This window comes from Triturus cristatus, chromosome 2_2, assembly GCF_964204655.1.
Source record: "Triturus cristatus chromosome 2_2, aTriCri1.1, whole genome shotgun sequence".
In the NCBI taxonomy this organism is placed as follows: Eukaryota; Metazoa; Chordata; class Amphibia; order Caudata; family Salamandridae; genus Triturus; species Triturus cristatus.
The window spans coordinates 179049538-179066932 of NC_140582.1; the positions used below are offsets into that span (position 1 = coordinate 179049538).

The 17395-nt window shown below is 42.8% G+C and overlaps 1 protein-coding gene across 4 annotated transcripts in view; it reads left to right on the top strand.

Annotated features, from left to right (window-relative positions):
* The window catches only part of PDLIM5 (PDZ and LIM domain 5), a 565292-nt gene that overhangs the window by 318024 nt on the left and 229873 nt on the right, over positions 1-17395 (top strand). For 3 of the 4 annotated variants that reach the window (XM_085641149.1, XM_085641151.1, XM_085641150.1), the window contains one exon: positions 6402-6533. The exons of the other annotated variant lie outside the window; for it this stretch is intronic. In XM_085641149.1, the coding sequence (XP_085497275.1) occupies positions 6402-6533 (132 nt within the window). The remainder of the gene's footprint in view (positions 1-6401; positions 6534-17395) is intronic. 4 annotated transcript variants of the gene reach the window in all.

Consider the following 17395-nt stretch of genomic DNA (forward strand, 5'->3'; position numbering starts at 1 on the left):
GTAGGCTCTGACCTCAGACACACCACAGGGGGGCAGAGCCAGCATTGTGTGTGGCAGGCCTGAATAGGACAGGTCCTAATGATGCCCAGGTGCTACTCCTCCCACCACTCCAAATGCAGATGGGCCTATTCAGCCTAGCGCTGACTAGTCCAGCCCCTCTGGAGTCACCGCACCTCCCAAGCCAGACATGCAATACACATCAGGCACAAAGACACATAACACACAGAAATGCCAACTTCTAAAAGTGGCATTTCTAAAATAGGGATAATAAATCTGTGCACACCATTACGCAGCATTAATTACCGCTATTCCAACCATAACAAACTTGATCACAGTACTCCTCTCAGATCAGGAATTATCATTGAAACACTTATCAGGGAATCTCCAATACTTCGTATGAGAGGGCAGCCTCACAGTAGTGAGAAACCAAAATGGCTTTTTGTAACTACCAGGACATGCCACACAGTTAAGGCAAAATGTCCTACCTTTCACCTACATTGCTCCCTACCCATAGGGCTATCTAGGGCGTACCTTAGGGTTGACTGATATGTAGTAAAAGGGGAGTCACAGACGTGGCAGCCACTTTGTGTCACGTCACAGCTTCAGTAAACTGTGCGCACAGGTCCTGCAATGGCAGAGGCCTGAGACAGGTTTCAAAGGCTACTTTGGTGGGTGACGCAATCAGCGCTGCAAGCCCACCAATAGTATTTAATTTTCTGGCTCTGGGTGTATGAGATACCACATTACTGGGAACTGATAGGTCAATTAAATTAGCCAAACAGGTGTAGACCAATCTTACCACGTTTTACCCTAGATCACCTGCACTTTACACTGGACAGCAGTGATAAAGTGCCCAGAGTCCTAACACCACCAACACCAGGTCAGAAAAAATACCAGGAGGAAGGCAAAAAGTTCAGGGATGACCCTGCCAAAAAGGGCCAAGTCCAACAGATAACAATAACCACAGGAAGAGAAGAGCCTTACTGAGCTATTCTAGAACAACCACAAAGGGGGAACTCTGAAATGTCTTTATGGCCTGAAAATCAAACTCACCAAAGCAACAGAAATGAAGACTCCTTGTGCCCTAATAGAAGCAGAACAATTCCTCCTGCAGCTTAATCAACCAATGAGGAATGGTGCCAGCTATCAGAAATTGTCTGAACCATGCACAAATCAGCTATAGGAAACATTCTTAAATGAGCCTAGCCTACGATTCAGTTCATTTCTTGGTAGGAACATCGGCAGGCTTAAATATTTTTTTTTAAAGAGAGACAACAACTGGGTTGGCATTTATAACATCTTGCAGTCTATTCTGTTCCCAAGAAACCTCCATAACGGAAGAAACTGAATTGGTAGGCTATGCTTCCCATTGTGTTCAAGCAATAAGGGCTCACCATAGAGCGGAGCAATTATATGAATCTTCACATCCTTTACATTTAAAATTAAAATAACCACTAAAATTAATAACAGCATACGACATCTAATCTTAAAAACCGACAACTGGTTATTCTTTATCTTCAACATTTACCCTAGAACAAATTATCACCAAGACAACATCTAATAAAGTGCAGAGCAGAAGCAAGAAGGGGAGCCACAACTGACTTAATGTTATTCTGTGGCAATTGTAATACTAGACCACATGCGGTGATGCTGGAGCACATGCTATGTAATGACGAGTCTATATGGAGTATCCCAAAGTTTGTATCTCAGTGGTTTCAGGAGAACAACCCCACTCTAAAATGTCATCACCTTAATGGTCAATGGCGTGCACCTTCTGCAGTCTCAGTGGACGCACTCCATCGGTCATGCCAGCAAATATAACCTTTAGGGGTGGCCGTCATGCACGTCTTGTTGAGTATTGAGCCGTGACACCTTGCTGCTGATATGAATATTAAAAGGAGAATCAAAAGCGTCACAACCAGCTATTTGCCAGATTCCTTCTGCCTGGTCTTAAAATGCACCCGTTTAAAATAGAGACACGTCTGGCTTCTGCTAACTTGATATTGAAACCTAAGCGAAAATCAATCATATATGTAAACAGAAAGCTTGTCGCTCAGTCATGGAGAGAGCGAGCACTGGCAATATCCAATAAACTGCAATTTGCAGTTTTGAGGCTTTATTAAATTAACTCTGCCCAGTCCTACCTAGGACGATGTGTCTAAAACATCGACAAAGCCCCCGGGCGACCTTTACCAAGTGGTTTTATGATGAATGCTTGATGTATAAACAGAACTTCATGATAGCAGTAAAGACCAGCCCAATGGGAGAATAAGTTCTCAAAAGCCTAAGGCAAAATTATAAAAGGTTAAGCAAACTCATAAAGAGGCAGCTCCAAAATAAGAGATGGGAGGTGAAACACAATCTCTTAAATCAAAGCACCCTAGGAAATTCTGGGAATTGGTTCGATGTAGCTGGAAGGTTCCCCTTCTGAATATGGAGGCAGGAGTCTGCTCAGCTGAATGGTCCAAGTACTTCTCATCCTTATATGAGAAAGCCAGAAACTCTGATTCGACTTTTGAGGTGGATTCTATTAATGTGTGCAACACATGTAGGACCAAGAAAGATCCTGGTACCTGAATTCTCAGAAGAAGAGTTTATTACAGCAATGAACAAACAAAGACTATTAAAAGCACCAGGTCCCGACAGATTTCCCTCAGACGTTTTCTGCATCGATTTAATACATCAGGTTCTTGTACTTAAAATAGTGTTTAACACTATTTGGCAACATGGAGAAATTCCATCCTTTTTTGAGAAGTTTAATTTTGGTTCCAGCCCATACAAACGGCTCTCATCTGGTCCTGGAAACTATTGCTTAATTTCCCTGCTGGATGATCCAAGGAAAATATACAGTAAACTGCATCTAAAGTGCGTTCAGGATTTAACATAAAATATGAAGATCTTGTCCAATTATCTAGCTGGCTTCAGGAAAGTAATGGGAACTGTATACAAAGAGATGAGACTTTTCTTCACATGCATGGAAAATATACTCTGTATATGGTCTTCGTAGACCTAAAAACAGCATTGATTCATTTGTCAGAACACTTCTCTGTTTTATACTGAGGAGCAGAGATTACCTGAAAATCTCCTTGCTGCCCTCTATAGGCTCCACTGGAAGAATACAGCCAGGGTAAGGTGCAGGCTGGAAGGTGATGCATGCCTGATTTCAGGAAACAAACTGGAGTCAGGCAAGGCTTTGTACTTGTACCGTCCATTCAGTCTGTTTATAAATTGCATCTGTAAACTTATACTGTAGGTAAATTTGGATGTACCAGCAATGGTAGAAAAGAAAATACCTCTACGATTATTTGCTGATGATGTTGTTCATCATTAACTGAGATGGTTTGAGTCCTAATGCAGCTCCAAAAATCTTATCTGCACCAAGCAAACAAAATTCATGGTATTAAACACAACAAAAAACTATCTGAAGTCCACATTCAAAATTAATGGGGCTACCTTAGACCCAGTCAAGTGCTTCAACTACCTAGGAATACGATTTGACATACAACTGTCATGCTCAGAGCAAGTTGCACAGACTGACTCTGCCATGAGCCTGAATTCAGGTGCTATCCTCTGTTTTTCAAAGAAACGTAGTATAAAATTGATAGAACCCGCTCTTTAAGTCTACATAATGGAATCTCTGGCTGTCTGTATATGTCGCCGACCTATGTGTTTTCAGAAAAGTGCAAGGACAGTAAAAGGTCGAGAATTGCTTCCTGCTACATTTATTACGTCTTGGCCGGAGTACACCGATGGGGACACTAGAGACTGAGTTGGCCCTACACAGTATAGAGCAGGTAATCAGTCCAAAAATGAATGGAAGGTGCACTCTAATAGGAGTCGAACAGGAAATACACTTGGGGTCCAAATCAATTCTTCTTTTATTCACAGTTGTTTTGCTAAAAACGGCAAACAGCCAAAGGGTTTCGTTCCCCAGTGCCACGGGAACTTCGTCAGGGCTTACTAAGAATATCGAAACAATTTCAGAGAAAACATCAATATTCAAGTTCCGTGCTTGTGGTGTATGCAAACACTAATATGGAAAATTCGATTCAATCAATCCATGTATTTCTGAAGAGTAAACCAATGATTAAGAATATTTGACTTGTGTCAAGTAAGAGTTCCTAATAAATAGTCAAAGAAGGCAGGTATATATAAAACCTGAGGTGATCCCTTAATGAAGGGAGAGTGAGATACGAAATGAATCGTCAAAACAGGAACAGTAATTTCACACAGGTAATAATGAACGAGAACCATTAGATCCCGCTATCAATATTCTCGTCAGCAATAAGAGAAATAAGACAGAGTTTATCATATTAATACAAAAAAATGTAGGCATACCTACGTAGGAAAGATAGGAGCAACGGAGCTCTCCGAATGTAGGTTAGTGATTAACATTTTGCAGTACTGTGGAAGTAAAACTGTAGCCCAAAATATTGTCACCTCAAAACTTACCTAATTTGATGCTCCCACAGTTCGACTGGATTGGAGGCATTATTAAACCTCAATTTCGAAAGGCAATGTGTCCCCACATAAGACTCCTTCCTGAACATCAATTTAGAGGGTAAAACTGTTTTAAAAATAATGGGGACCACTCAATAATTGAGTTCTAGATCAATGTAAAGTTAAAGGGTTTTATTACAGACTTCAGAAATGAAGCAATATGGGATAATGCCACATAGATCCTCTGAGGCAGAATTAGACATAGTTTGTAAAAATAAGTCCACAATGAGCAGCAAAATCAGTATATAGTGGGGCAGTATTCCTAGTGGAATAGGAACATCTACTGGCTTCCCAAAATCAAAGGGTTTTTATACACAATTCTTGCATAGAATATTAGCAGTTCAGCACATTCATCATAGTGTGAGCAAATGTATCATTTATATATAAAAATCAGAACACAAGAAAAATAAATGTCATTACCTCAACACATAAGCAGCCTCCCAAGTCTCTAATATTTGTCATCTGGAGATGGTCAAACAAATATGAAACATTTAACAATAAGACTTTCATTGACTGAATAAAGTCAGTAAAGGAACGGAAAACATGGCTACTTGTTGCAATTTTTTCATCTGCACCATAGAATATACAGCACCGGCAGCTGTAGTGGAAATAAACCATTATGTTATCAGATTGACTGTTATCTGTGAAGCCTGTGGGAGGGGATGCACCCTGAGGTGGGGGAGTGGAGGAGCGGAGAAACAGGCATGAGCGACAGAGATGGTAGCTATCTCGTTTAAAATCAAGAATTATACGAGTAGGTGGCCTAACTAAAACATATTTATAACTTCACATCTAAACTTCATTAAAAGTTTGCTTCAAATTCAGGTTTGTTAATTCAGTCTGTATATGTTGAACCATGTGTGAAAATCCATAGTACATATCATTATTAATATCAAATATAAACAGGAACAGCTTTTCCACAGTACGCGAGTGATAACATTGGAGTACTACTAAATGTAATCCTGTGTTTTTGTAGGATGGAGCCGGAGACTGGGAGCACAGGGCACTTTTTTGTTGGGTATGCGCATAGACAGCCAGCCAGGGTTGCGCCAAACTTCTTTTTTGCTTTGGAGGGGCAGAAGATGGGTATCAATTGACTATTTCTTTTTGCATGAGGTTGCCAACCAAAGTGCAGAGAGCTGCTTTGCCATATGGTGTTAATCTTGTACAGGGTGAGGTTAGCTGTCACAGACATGGGGGTCTTGGGCAGTATCGGTTTGGCTGGGAGAGGGCAGAACAGATTCTGCAGGATGGGGATGTGTTCGATTTCGAAGAAAAAGCACCTGGATGAAGTTGGTTTTCATGAGCCATTTCTTCCAAACCTGTGTTTTCATGGATATTTAAAGATGATTCACCAAACTGTGTGTAATAACCTGATTCATTTGCTTTCCCTTCCATTGCCAACTTTCCGTGATAGACTATCTAAGAGAACTTTCTAATTCAGCCTTTTAGATAAAGAAGAGAAACCGCTTGGGGCCAAAGCTTATTTGGAGTCCTGACCGAGGTGCATATTCACAGGGTTTTAGCTAGACTGCTTCTTCATTCCTTTTTAGACTCCCTCTTTAATGCATATTAATTCCATCTTCAAAGATGTGTTATATGATGTGTTATATGATACTGCTTCAATCTAAGATGAATTCAGGATACGAATATTTGAAAGGAGTTCACACTCATTTCAGCCTTAAATGTGCCTTGGTGTAATTTGGTTTTGATTTCACTGGGGTTTAATGTTTAAAGCAAGGCTAATCAGATGTGACTATCTCATTTCAGCGCCTCCTGTTGATTGGTGTGTTTGATTTCAAGAGGATGCTTTTATGGTTTAGAATAAGTTCACATCTCTACTCAGTTGGAAGCTTTGGTTTCTTTAATAGTGTTTTATTTTATCCGAAATCTCCTTCAAGCTCTTCTGCAGATCTCTCGAATGGAATAGATGCCAAGACATCTTTAAACGTTGACATGCAATCTGTTGCCACTCAGACCTGTGACATACCAGTTGCCGTAGAGAGCCCGCCCAATCCAGTGTCAGCCGTAAGGTGTGTGCCCGTAGTGATTCCCTCAAGTGATACCACCAATGTCACCTCCCGGTTAGACTAACTGTTTTACACCACTCTTTAACGCTACTATTGAACAGCGTGTCTGTCCACAAGCCATAACACCATCACATTGTCACACACGTTTTTATTTTTTTACTAAGCCAACCTTAAATTGAATTGTGATAAGTGGCCTGCATTCAGTTGTGATTGTGGATCAGTTTATATGCCATAAAGGTATAGTCAATATTTCTAACATGAAGCTGTGTACTTTGTTCAGTTTGACCTGCTGTCTGTTTTTCACTCCCTCAGTTTGTTGTTCCTTCAAAAAGTAATTTCTAGTCTCCATCAGATTTTTCTTCTTTAAGAAATTAATGTAAAAAAAAAAGCTTTGCTTCCTCTTCCACTGTAGCTGCCGTTCACCCTTAAAGGGCGGGGATTGCCTGTATATTCAGGGCTACATAGAAGAATTGTCCACTTTGTTAAAGTCATGGCTCACCTGGATATGAACATTCAAATGTATGTGTTTCTAAGACTGACGCCTTAACAAACCAATCCCAAGGTTATAATGTAGTTTTTTGTAGGGGAAGCATATTGCCATACGCCATGCATCCTTTACCTATGGCAAGAAAATAATAATGCCATAATTTTCACCTGTGCGTGATAACTATTACTCAAATCTCTCGTACTTGGAGATAATCGCGCTAAGTAGCAGACAAGGTCCAATATTCTAGAATGTGAAAGCATTTTGAAGAGCCAGTGCATTCTGGATGTGCATACTTAATGAGGCAAGAATACAAATGAGCACATTTGTAAAGAGAACATTTCCAAGCAGACAAGCCCAACCAGTGCCATACATGTCCTCGACTATCTGAGCTATCTGTTCGACCTCGAATATCTTTATATAAATGTATGAGGAGGTGCTAGCATGATTGCCTCTTCTGGTTTTAGATGTGAATAATCAAACCTGCACCTTGCTCAGGTCATTCTGTTATTAAATGGAAACCCTGTTAATTCTAAAAGACAGAATACTATCGATTGACCAGTCTGAATTGTGGAGAAAATGTATTCGACCTGGGCAAAATTGCAATTGTTTTCCTGTGGAAATGTGTACAGTTCCGGAAAATTATCCAAAATACACTTGGACAGCCTTCATTGTGAAAATTGTACATGAGGTATGCCCTTATGTGCAAAAGTCGCATGAGAGAACTGCTCAATGTTTTTTCCTATAATGTCTAAAGTAACAGGAAGCTTTTCTTGTACAGTACCAGATGACACAGCACACGTCGATTTGAAATGTTTCTCCAAGTCATTTTATGCTCTAATCAGTCTCTTGGGTACGAAATTTACTGGAAAAGCGTTAACAGGGGGAAAAAACTAAAATCGCATGAAATAAACAAAACCCAATAATAGGGTTTCCCGAAAAAGTTTGCTCACCTACCTAGTCTATTTACATTATGATTTTCTGTATGATCATTTCAATGACAAGGTGTAGGTTTGTACTTGTTTCTAGAATATAATTTTTATGTCAATGCAGCTAACTAATTTTATGAGAGTGTGTGGAAGGAGGGGCAAGTCCCACATGGAAAAAAGGTCGCATAGCTGTCTTGACACATTTGACAAACTTACAAAAAAAAAAAATATGATAATGCAGAATAAGACAGCATAAGTGAAGTTAAGAACTCAAAATAGGTGCCCAGGAATCATAGAATTTGCCTGATTGATGACATCACATCATGTATGGAATAATGAAGTGCATTTGTGGTGATCCCAATGATGCAGTCCTCAGGGCGGTGGAAGTCCGCTCTAGGCAGTGTGGTTTGTGGTTTGTAAACAAAAGCAGGCTAAGCCAAGCCATTCAGTATTCTCAGCCTTTGCTCTGAGATTTTTGAATCCACTCTTACAGTGTGGATTGGTAGTTGTAAGTTTGCCATCAATACCCTGTTTATCGGTGTTGCCTAGTTTCTATACTGCTGTAGTAATTATTGTATTCTTGCGTCCACAGTGATTGTCTTAAACGTTTAGCACCACAGTCATCCGTAATTGATTTGCACCCATTTGTCACGTAGGTGTCTTAATTTTTGATATTGTCTCATGTGCCAGTGAATCAGCCTCGCCTGGAACCAGCTAGATCAGGAACTTCCCCCCTTCCTGAACGAATATCTCACACCAAAGGAAGATTTGCACCAAGCAAGCTGTGCCATGCGATTAAAGGTTTTTACAAGGAATCCCTTTTTACTTTTAAAAGGACTTGACAGTCACCTGTGTGGTAAATGAAGATGCGGGGTAGTAAGTAGTATAGGCGAAACAGGATAAGGTTTATTCTCAAGCAAGTAGGTTCGGGTTACCGGTAAAAGTTGGTAGTAGGGAATCAGGAAGGCCCCACCCGGAGCATCATCCCTGCTGCTGAGCCCACCATTCCAACTGACGCTCACTCGAACCATGCACACATCAGCGTTCTATTTCCTCTCATTGGCTGAGCAGCAGGGGATAAATAACTATGGAGAGAATGCATGGCATAGACCTGAAGATACCACAACATGCATAAGGTGAAGAGGGGAATGTATATGTATTCAGTTATGTTAGCCCACAAAGCCCCTAGCCAGCAGCCACGTGGTTCATATCTCACAGCAGTGATTGCCTGCTCCGAGTGCCTGGAATGGTTTCATACCGTGCCAGGTCTGGTGAGGATGAGTTTATGTGCATTACTGGTGCAAGAAAGCAACGTCCTTAGCCACAAATGTTCAAATTCGCAGGGCCATGTCGAAAAGCATTCGCAGCACCACAAGTTCACGTTTCCAAGTCATACCCTCCTTCCTAACCTGTGCTTGGTGAGGTTATTATCTAGCTGGGAGCCTGTACCAAGTGTCAGGAGTCTGAAGAGAGTGCCTTTGTTACACAGTGTATAGCGCCCAAACCCCTGTGTATTCGGATTTCTGTTCGTGGTCAGGCACGAGGCTCCGTGCCAGTTGTTGGAGGTGGGCATTACCTGTTCGTGGACTTAGGCGGAAGACATTGTGTCAGTCTCCTGTGTTAATACGGGTGTTGCATGGGAGACATGAGTAGTAACTGTGATAACCTGCCATATAGCTTTGGTATTGTTTTTGCAGAGGCTGCCCCCAAAGGGGGCCTCGAGGCCCGGCGCCATAACCAATGCCGAGCCTCGGAGCAAACTGTTTTTTCTTAACGCACTAAGATGCCCAGAAGCATGAAAATCACCGCGCTCCCCCCCGCAGTGGCTGATGGGGCCAAAGTGGGTTGCAAACCTCCCAATGGGGGAACCCACCAGCAAGGCGGGAAAACACTCAGGGGGGATATAAGAGCCGCTCACCCAGGTAAGCTCCTATCTTCGTGGAGCGGGGGAGCAGCATCGGCTCTGACGGATTTTGTCCCACCCACCCACACCTAAGGAACAGCAATGTCACAGTGCTGAGAAGCAGGCAAGGCGTTGGCAAAGAGCTACGAGGACAATGGTTGGTACGGAGGCACACCGGAGGGCGGTGTGCCGGAATATGACCACTCACCTTAGTATGCCTCACGGCTCTGTGAGTTGGCCTAAGGGTGTTGCGTAGGACCACTCACTTAGGGATGCCTCACAGCTGGGTGAATTGGCCTACCTAAAGGGGGTAGAAAACGGAGACGGTGCTCGCAGCCCAGCCCCCGCCGGATGGCAGGGCACAAAAGAGTCCAACAAGGTAGCGAGTTGTTGCCTAACTCTGGTACAGAAGCTACCCCCGTGCAATGAGAGTGCAAATCCAACCATACAAAGAAACGACCCAGAAGGGACAAGAAACAAGGCAAGCCTGCAAATGAACTAACTGTCAGTCTAATTGGCTAATTAGCAATGTACATAGGATTTATGGCAGATATGATGTATGACAAAATGCATGTGATTTATGACGCAAATAAGACAATTCACCAAGTATGATTTATGAACAGGGTTGGCAAAGTATTCCAAGCATATACATATATTCCTAATAAAACTGCGGCCAACATATGACCACTACAAGACACCATGGCATGTTGGCTTATGTATTGTGAAGAACACAGTGGGGGAATGTTGCATGTATTCAGGAGGGAGTGGGCACAGTGCCGGGGTTATAACATCCGTGACAAAGCGAAAGCGGAAAATTCCACCAAAAAAGCTTAAACACATGTGACCCTCTCTGTTGAAAATATGAAATAGGCAGACCGTAACAAGTTCCGAAATTCAGCTAGATTTTTACCTCTTGCAACATTTTCCATCTTCTCTTGAGGTGTCTTTCTTTGTCTGCCATTTTGGAGTTAATGCTCTATAACAAATGGATGAACCATCTTTTGATTGCTTCTTAATGCAATATTGTGTGTAGCAGATTGTTTCCGAAAAGGAGAGTCGACATTTCACGCAGTAAAAGCGCAAACTGACAGTATACAGTTTAGACCTTCAAACACAGTCGTGCCTATCAGATTTCAGATGGAATTCTTTAACAAATGTTTGCATGTTAATTACATCATTTCGGACAGTACTAATTCGCTCAGCACCATTTATCATGGGGGATCTTTTTCAAGCCTTTGAGTCTTCCACTGCTTAATACCAAAAAAACAATGTAGCTGCATACTGCAGTATTTTCTGTGAATTACAGCCACAGTGGCCACAAAATCCACGTGGGCGAAAGCAGCGTCTCTGTGAGCCAGTGGCTGAAGTGGTATTTCAGCCTGGTGTCTACTGTCACCCATTCTCAGTATACTGGAACCTGAGTCCAAAGGATTGGCAAAGAAACTTGTGCTTTTACTGAGGTGATATGAGTGAATGCGCAAACGAGTGAGTGAATAAAGACAAGAGATACAGATATACGGTTAATTCTCAATACTCTCCCAAATGTTGTTAAAAAAAAAAGAAAGAAAAAAAGGCCTTGACACTTAAAAATAGAAAACGCTACCGGGAGTTAACAAGTGACATTTACTGCTATGAATTTCGGCGATCAGAAAGTCAAGAGTTGGAGTTTTGGCAAAGCCGATTAAATATTCAAGTCCTCCTGGGTTGGTGGAGTAAGTACCCTTCTTTTGCTTTTAGCAATAAGTATTAGGAGTAGCACTCTGAAAACTGTGGTATGAAAGTAAACGCAGCATAAAACATGTTAATAATATTATTATTGTCTAACAAAGTAAATGAGAGTAGACTGCTCACCCTTACAAAGATCAATTTTTTCCCACTGATTTTGACCTCTTTCTGAAGTCAAGAACATAAAATCGATAGAAAACTTTGAAGAGGAATACTAATTTCCATACATCATAAAGAACATTTGAAAGAGTGTTACAAAATATTTTTAAAAATTTAAAAGACTATAACATGCAAACTCATTTGCGGGGTGAATTACTAAATTAATCAGTTCACTTTTTGTTATGTTACATTTGAGATACAAAGGATGAATATAACATGTCCTTGTTTGAACAAAAGCAGCATTGGGCATACATAAGGTGCATGCTTTAAATCTTGCACTGTACTGTGGCAAAGATCACGTGCTGTTTAGATTTTGCAGACATGACCAATGCTTATTACATGAATTCAAAGGAAGAAGCATTAGTATAACTCGCCTTGCACTGTGGCCGAGACAGAGGTAGATACTTTTTGGTCTGTTTAAAAACTACAATATCTGGAATAGATTTGTACAGTTTCAGATATCATTAAATTAACTTGACCTGGACCTTCCCAATCGGGCTTCAGACTCAACCACAGCACTGACACCGCTCTCCTTGCTGTTACAGATGAAATCTGCACTGTCCTCGACAGAGGCGAAACTGCTGCTCTCAATCTCCCAGACCTCTCAGCGGCCTTTGACATGTCTCCCACCACACGCTCTGTGCAAGACCTCACGACTCCGGCTTCCATGACAAAGCCCTAGAATGGATCCACTCCTTCCTCACAGGTCAAACACAGAGAATCAGACTCCTGCCGTTCAACTCAGAACCCACAGAGATCAGCTGCGGAGTGCCTCAGGGATCCTCCCTGAGCTGCACCCTCTTCAACATGTACATGGCCCTGCTTGCAGGCATCGTTGAAAACCACCGCCTCAACATAGTCTCCTTCGCTGATGACACCCAGCTGATTCTCTACCACACAGATGGACCTACAGCTGCCAAAAACAACTTCCACAACAGGATGAAGGCAGTCACCACCTGGAAAAAGGACAGCTGCCTCAAGATTAACTTGGACAAGACCAGAGTCCTCAACCTGGGCCCCACCCCCTCTGCCTGGGATGACTCCTGGTGGCCCGTAGTGCTGGGAATCTCCCCATGGGCCACACAACGAAACCTCAGCATCATTCTGGGCTTCTAGCTCTCAATGAACTGCCTAATCAACACTGTTTCGTCCTCCTGCTTGCACATGCTCCACCTGCTTCGTAAGGTCTTCAAGTGGATCCCCACTGAGTCCAGGAAAACGGACACCGATGCACTCACCAGCAGCAGACTCGACTACAGCAATGCACTACACGCCGGCACCAACCAGAAGCTCCTAAAGAAACTGCAGATCATCCAGAGTGCCTCCACCAGACTCATCCTGAACATCCCACACAGCAGCCACATCACCGGCCACCTGGGAGACCTTCACTGGCTACCTATTAACAAAAGAATCACCTTCCTGCTCCTCATGCACACCTGCAGAGCCCTCCACAACACCAGACTTGCATACCTCAACCACCGACTCTTCTTCTGCACTCTTACTAGACATCTATGCTCCATCTTACTAGCCCTGGCCACCATCCTGCAAGACCACGGCTGGAGGAAGATCCTTCTCTTACCTCGCTGCAAAGACCTAGAACTCCAGCCTCTGCACCTCAGGCAATAACCATCACTGCCGCAATTGACTTCAAGACCTGGTTCTTCGGCTGAACAACAGATCCACCCCCCCCACTCTGCACCTTGAGACCCTTACGGGTGAGTAGTCGCGCTTTATTAGAAACCTGATTGATTGATTGATTGAACCTAGAAGTTGTATTTTTTTTAACCCCTTCAGTGGCCATGACGAGCTGGACTCGTCATGGGCTGCGGTGGCGCTGTGCCCATGACGAGTCCAGCTCGTCATGGACTCCGCCCGCTAATGCAAAGCGCGGCACTGGGCGGGGAAAGGGGCGGGCATGCAAGGGGTTAAAAGACAGACCCCTCAGAGTCCCCATTTAGCCATTTAATATGCCCTCTTTTATTGCCCGTCAAAACTCGCTCCACTTATAACCCTTCCTCGCCTCAGATGCTCTCACTGGCCAACCTCTTTCCAGGGCTAGCCCCTTGAACACACCCCTCCCACACAACTTCCTGCTTCAAGCCTCTGATCCCCACTCCAACTCCTAACTCGGCTCCAAGCTGGAGGAGATCACCCAGGCCATCCAACAACTCAAGTCTGATGTTAAAAGCATTCTAATTCTCACCTCGGAACTGGCGAAAAAGGGGTGTCCAAGCAAATCTTTCAACTCCTAACCTTGCCTTACCCGCATACCTCGACTCTAGGCCTCCATCACGTCACCCCCTCTCAAAGCTCTCTACAAATCTCAACCCCCCTCACTTCAAATGGAAAACCTTTTCCCTCCCTAATGACCCTACCCGACCCATTAGATTAACTCACCCTCTGACTGACGATGATATTCTCTCGCTCCTACCCGACACTCGACACTCATCGACAATACACCCTATCACTGTCAAATCGGGGCAATTAGGCTGACCCGCATAGAGAACCCAGGTCTTATCCTAGAGCCTTAAATAACAACAACCTCACACTAGTTTCCACCTCACACTAACCCCCGGTCAACACCACTTCAAAGCTCAAATTCATCCTCTTAAATTGCGGATCTGCTGTAAAACACGCAACAGATATCATTGCCCTCATTCTCGACCAAGAGCCGGATATCATAATGCTGACCAAAACCTGGCTTAATGTCTCCTTTGCTCCTATCCTTGACTTACTTGTCCAGCCTAGCTATGACATTATTAGGCTAGATAGATCTTGCGGGCAAGGAGGGGGTATTGTTTGCATCTATCGCAGCAATCTTGTGGCTACACGACTTCATTCTGCAGCTCTCCCTGCATATGAATACCTATGCATTGAGGTCGCGAGCAAAACCAGACAAGTCTTCAAATTCCACTTGTTCTATCATCCCCCTAGAGACAATCTTTCCTTTAATGAACAGATTATGGAAAATATCTTTACCAACGCAGATCATCACAGCACTCAGATCTTCCTTGGAGATTTTAACCTCCACTGGAATGACTAGAATGACCTTTCCGTAGATAGTCCAAAATCTTTCCTTTGTGAATTCGATCTAACCCAGATATGTGATAGCCCCACACACGTCAAAGGAGCTACCCTAGACCTAATCACTGGCAATCCGAAATCTGTACAACTTGATTCTATCATCCCTTGTGACTGGACTGATCACCACTACATCACCTTCCACATCTCAGAATATGTTAGCACGAGCAAAGCTCAACCAAAAAAAAAAAACATTGGCAAAGATCATTGCGAAACATTAAGCTTGATGCCTTGACAACCCTTAGTAATAACATACTACCCCCGATGCTATGACCAGCATCCACGATCTCACTGAACACCACAGTGGGTCCATGACAAGCATTCTAGACATGGTCGCCCCTTTACAGTTAAAAGGAATACCTTCCAAAGTCTCCAAACCCTGATACAAAGGCAGTCTAAACGATGAGAGAAGGAACCCGAGACAAGCGGAAAGAATTTGGAGATCCTCGCCGTCCCTTGATCATTTCAAACATTTGAGATCATTAAGGAATATCTATAATAAGAGCATAAGGCTATGCAAAGCTAACCTTTTTACAAACAAACTGAACCTAGCAAAAAATCGACCAAAAAACTGTTTGAAATTTTTAAATCTCAATCGAACAGCAATATCAACATCCCCCGGATCGGATCACGCCTATTGCAGAATTGTGAAGATTTCTCCTCTTTCTTCAACGGAAAAACATCTAGGTTGGAACATGAACTGCAGCCTGCTTTGGAGCTCTTGCCAATCTCACCTCCTATCAGTTCATACTCCCCTCAATGTTTGGCACCGTCGCTCAAGAACAAAGCATCTAGGAGCGCTTTCGAAATCTTGGATGATAACATCATTCTCCAAATGCTCTCAGCTTTGAAATCATCCAACCACTTCAACGACCCTCTACCATCGAATTTCTTCAAGGACATCAAATTATCCCTACTCCCTCTTTGGGCCAAGATCGTCAATGCCTCACTGATTCAAGACTCTATCCCAGATTGTTTTAAAGCTGGACAGGTTACCCCCATTGCTAAAAAACAGACGGCAGACCAAGCCAACCTTTACAACTTCTGCCCAATCTCCAACATTTCGACCTTGGCCAAGCTCATTGACAAATGTGCCCACCTTCAGCTTTGCAATCACATAGAACGCTTCCAGCTACTAGACCGATTCCAAACCAGCTTCCGTCACGTTCATAGTACAGAATCGGCCATCACCCACATTGTTGATGATGCACTCAAAATGCTGGATCAGAATGATTCTTGCCTTCTGATCCTTCACTAACTATCGTCAGCTTTCGACACAGTCAAACATGACTTCTTACTCAACCTACTGGAACATAGGATGGGTTTTTCAGGGCCCGTCCTTAATTGGTTTGCTTCTTTTCTCCACAATAGAACTCAAAGATTCAAGGTCAACCAATCTATTTCTAACCCTTCCTCAGTCAATCTCTGGGTTTCGCAAGGGTCCACACTCTCTCCAGCTCTCTTCAACCTGTTTATGGAGCCTCTAACTGAAATCTTAAAACTATCCAATATACACTATCATATGTATGCCGACGATACCCAACTGTACCTGAAAGTCACCTCCCCTGATATCAGCGCTCTCAACACTACCCTACTGAAAGCCCAAAACTAGTAACTCTAAATCATCTCAAACTTCATGGTCTGAAAACAAAATTTCTTTTAATCGCTCCACCCAATCATTCTCCTGTCATCTTTAAATGTATGAATCATTAACAGCTCTTAACTGCATACCACACATCATTGACTCCACGAGTTCCTTGGGCATAATGCTCGACAAGAGCCTGGACATGCAGAAGCATATTGCAGCCCTCACCACGGGAGCCAACATCCAAAGGAGCATCCTAAGGAAAATTAATCCTTTTCTCCCGCCCAACGACTTCAAATCCCCTTTGAAGCAAGGATACAACTAAAAATTGCTTGAATGTCTCATAAAGCCTTACACTACAACACCTCACTATACCTTGCACAAAAACGTGTTCTATCTGGTGGCTCCAGGTCCTCCAGAAGTACCAGCACCCTTCTACTGAAGCCGCAGAAATCCGTAAATTAAAAACGTATGATCGAGCCTTCTCAGGTATCACCCCTAGAATTTGGTACTCCCTGCCTCCGGAAATCAGGGTGATCCTTCTACTATTAATTTAAAAAAGGAAGTTAAAGCGTTTCTGATTAACACATTTTTGCCCTGGAATCCCCTTGCCTTGTTCTCACTCAAAGACTTTTCTCCTCTCTGTTTTTATCTTTTTTTATCTGTCTTTTATCGTACTGATTGGATGCAATTTTGTACTCAATTTTATGCTTCAGGTACTCCTTTAGGACCTTGTAACATGCTTTGTTTATTCTTGCTCCTTTATTCTTCATGCTTTAGACTGTTTATGATTATGTATGTATGCCATGCCGACATAGTTTCCCTGCCCTGGCACTTAAGACAACCATGTTGTTTTATTTTAACTCTCTTTTTCGCTCACCTGTAAAGCGCTCTGATGCCCTCATGGATCTTGTTTGCACTATATAAGACTTTTCAAATAAATAAATAAAATGATGAATGACCAAAAAGGTATGAATTCTGTTCAATGCTCCTATGAGG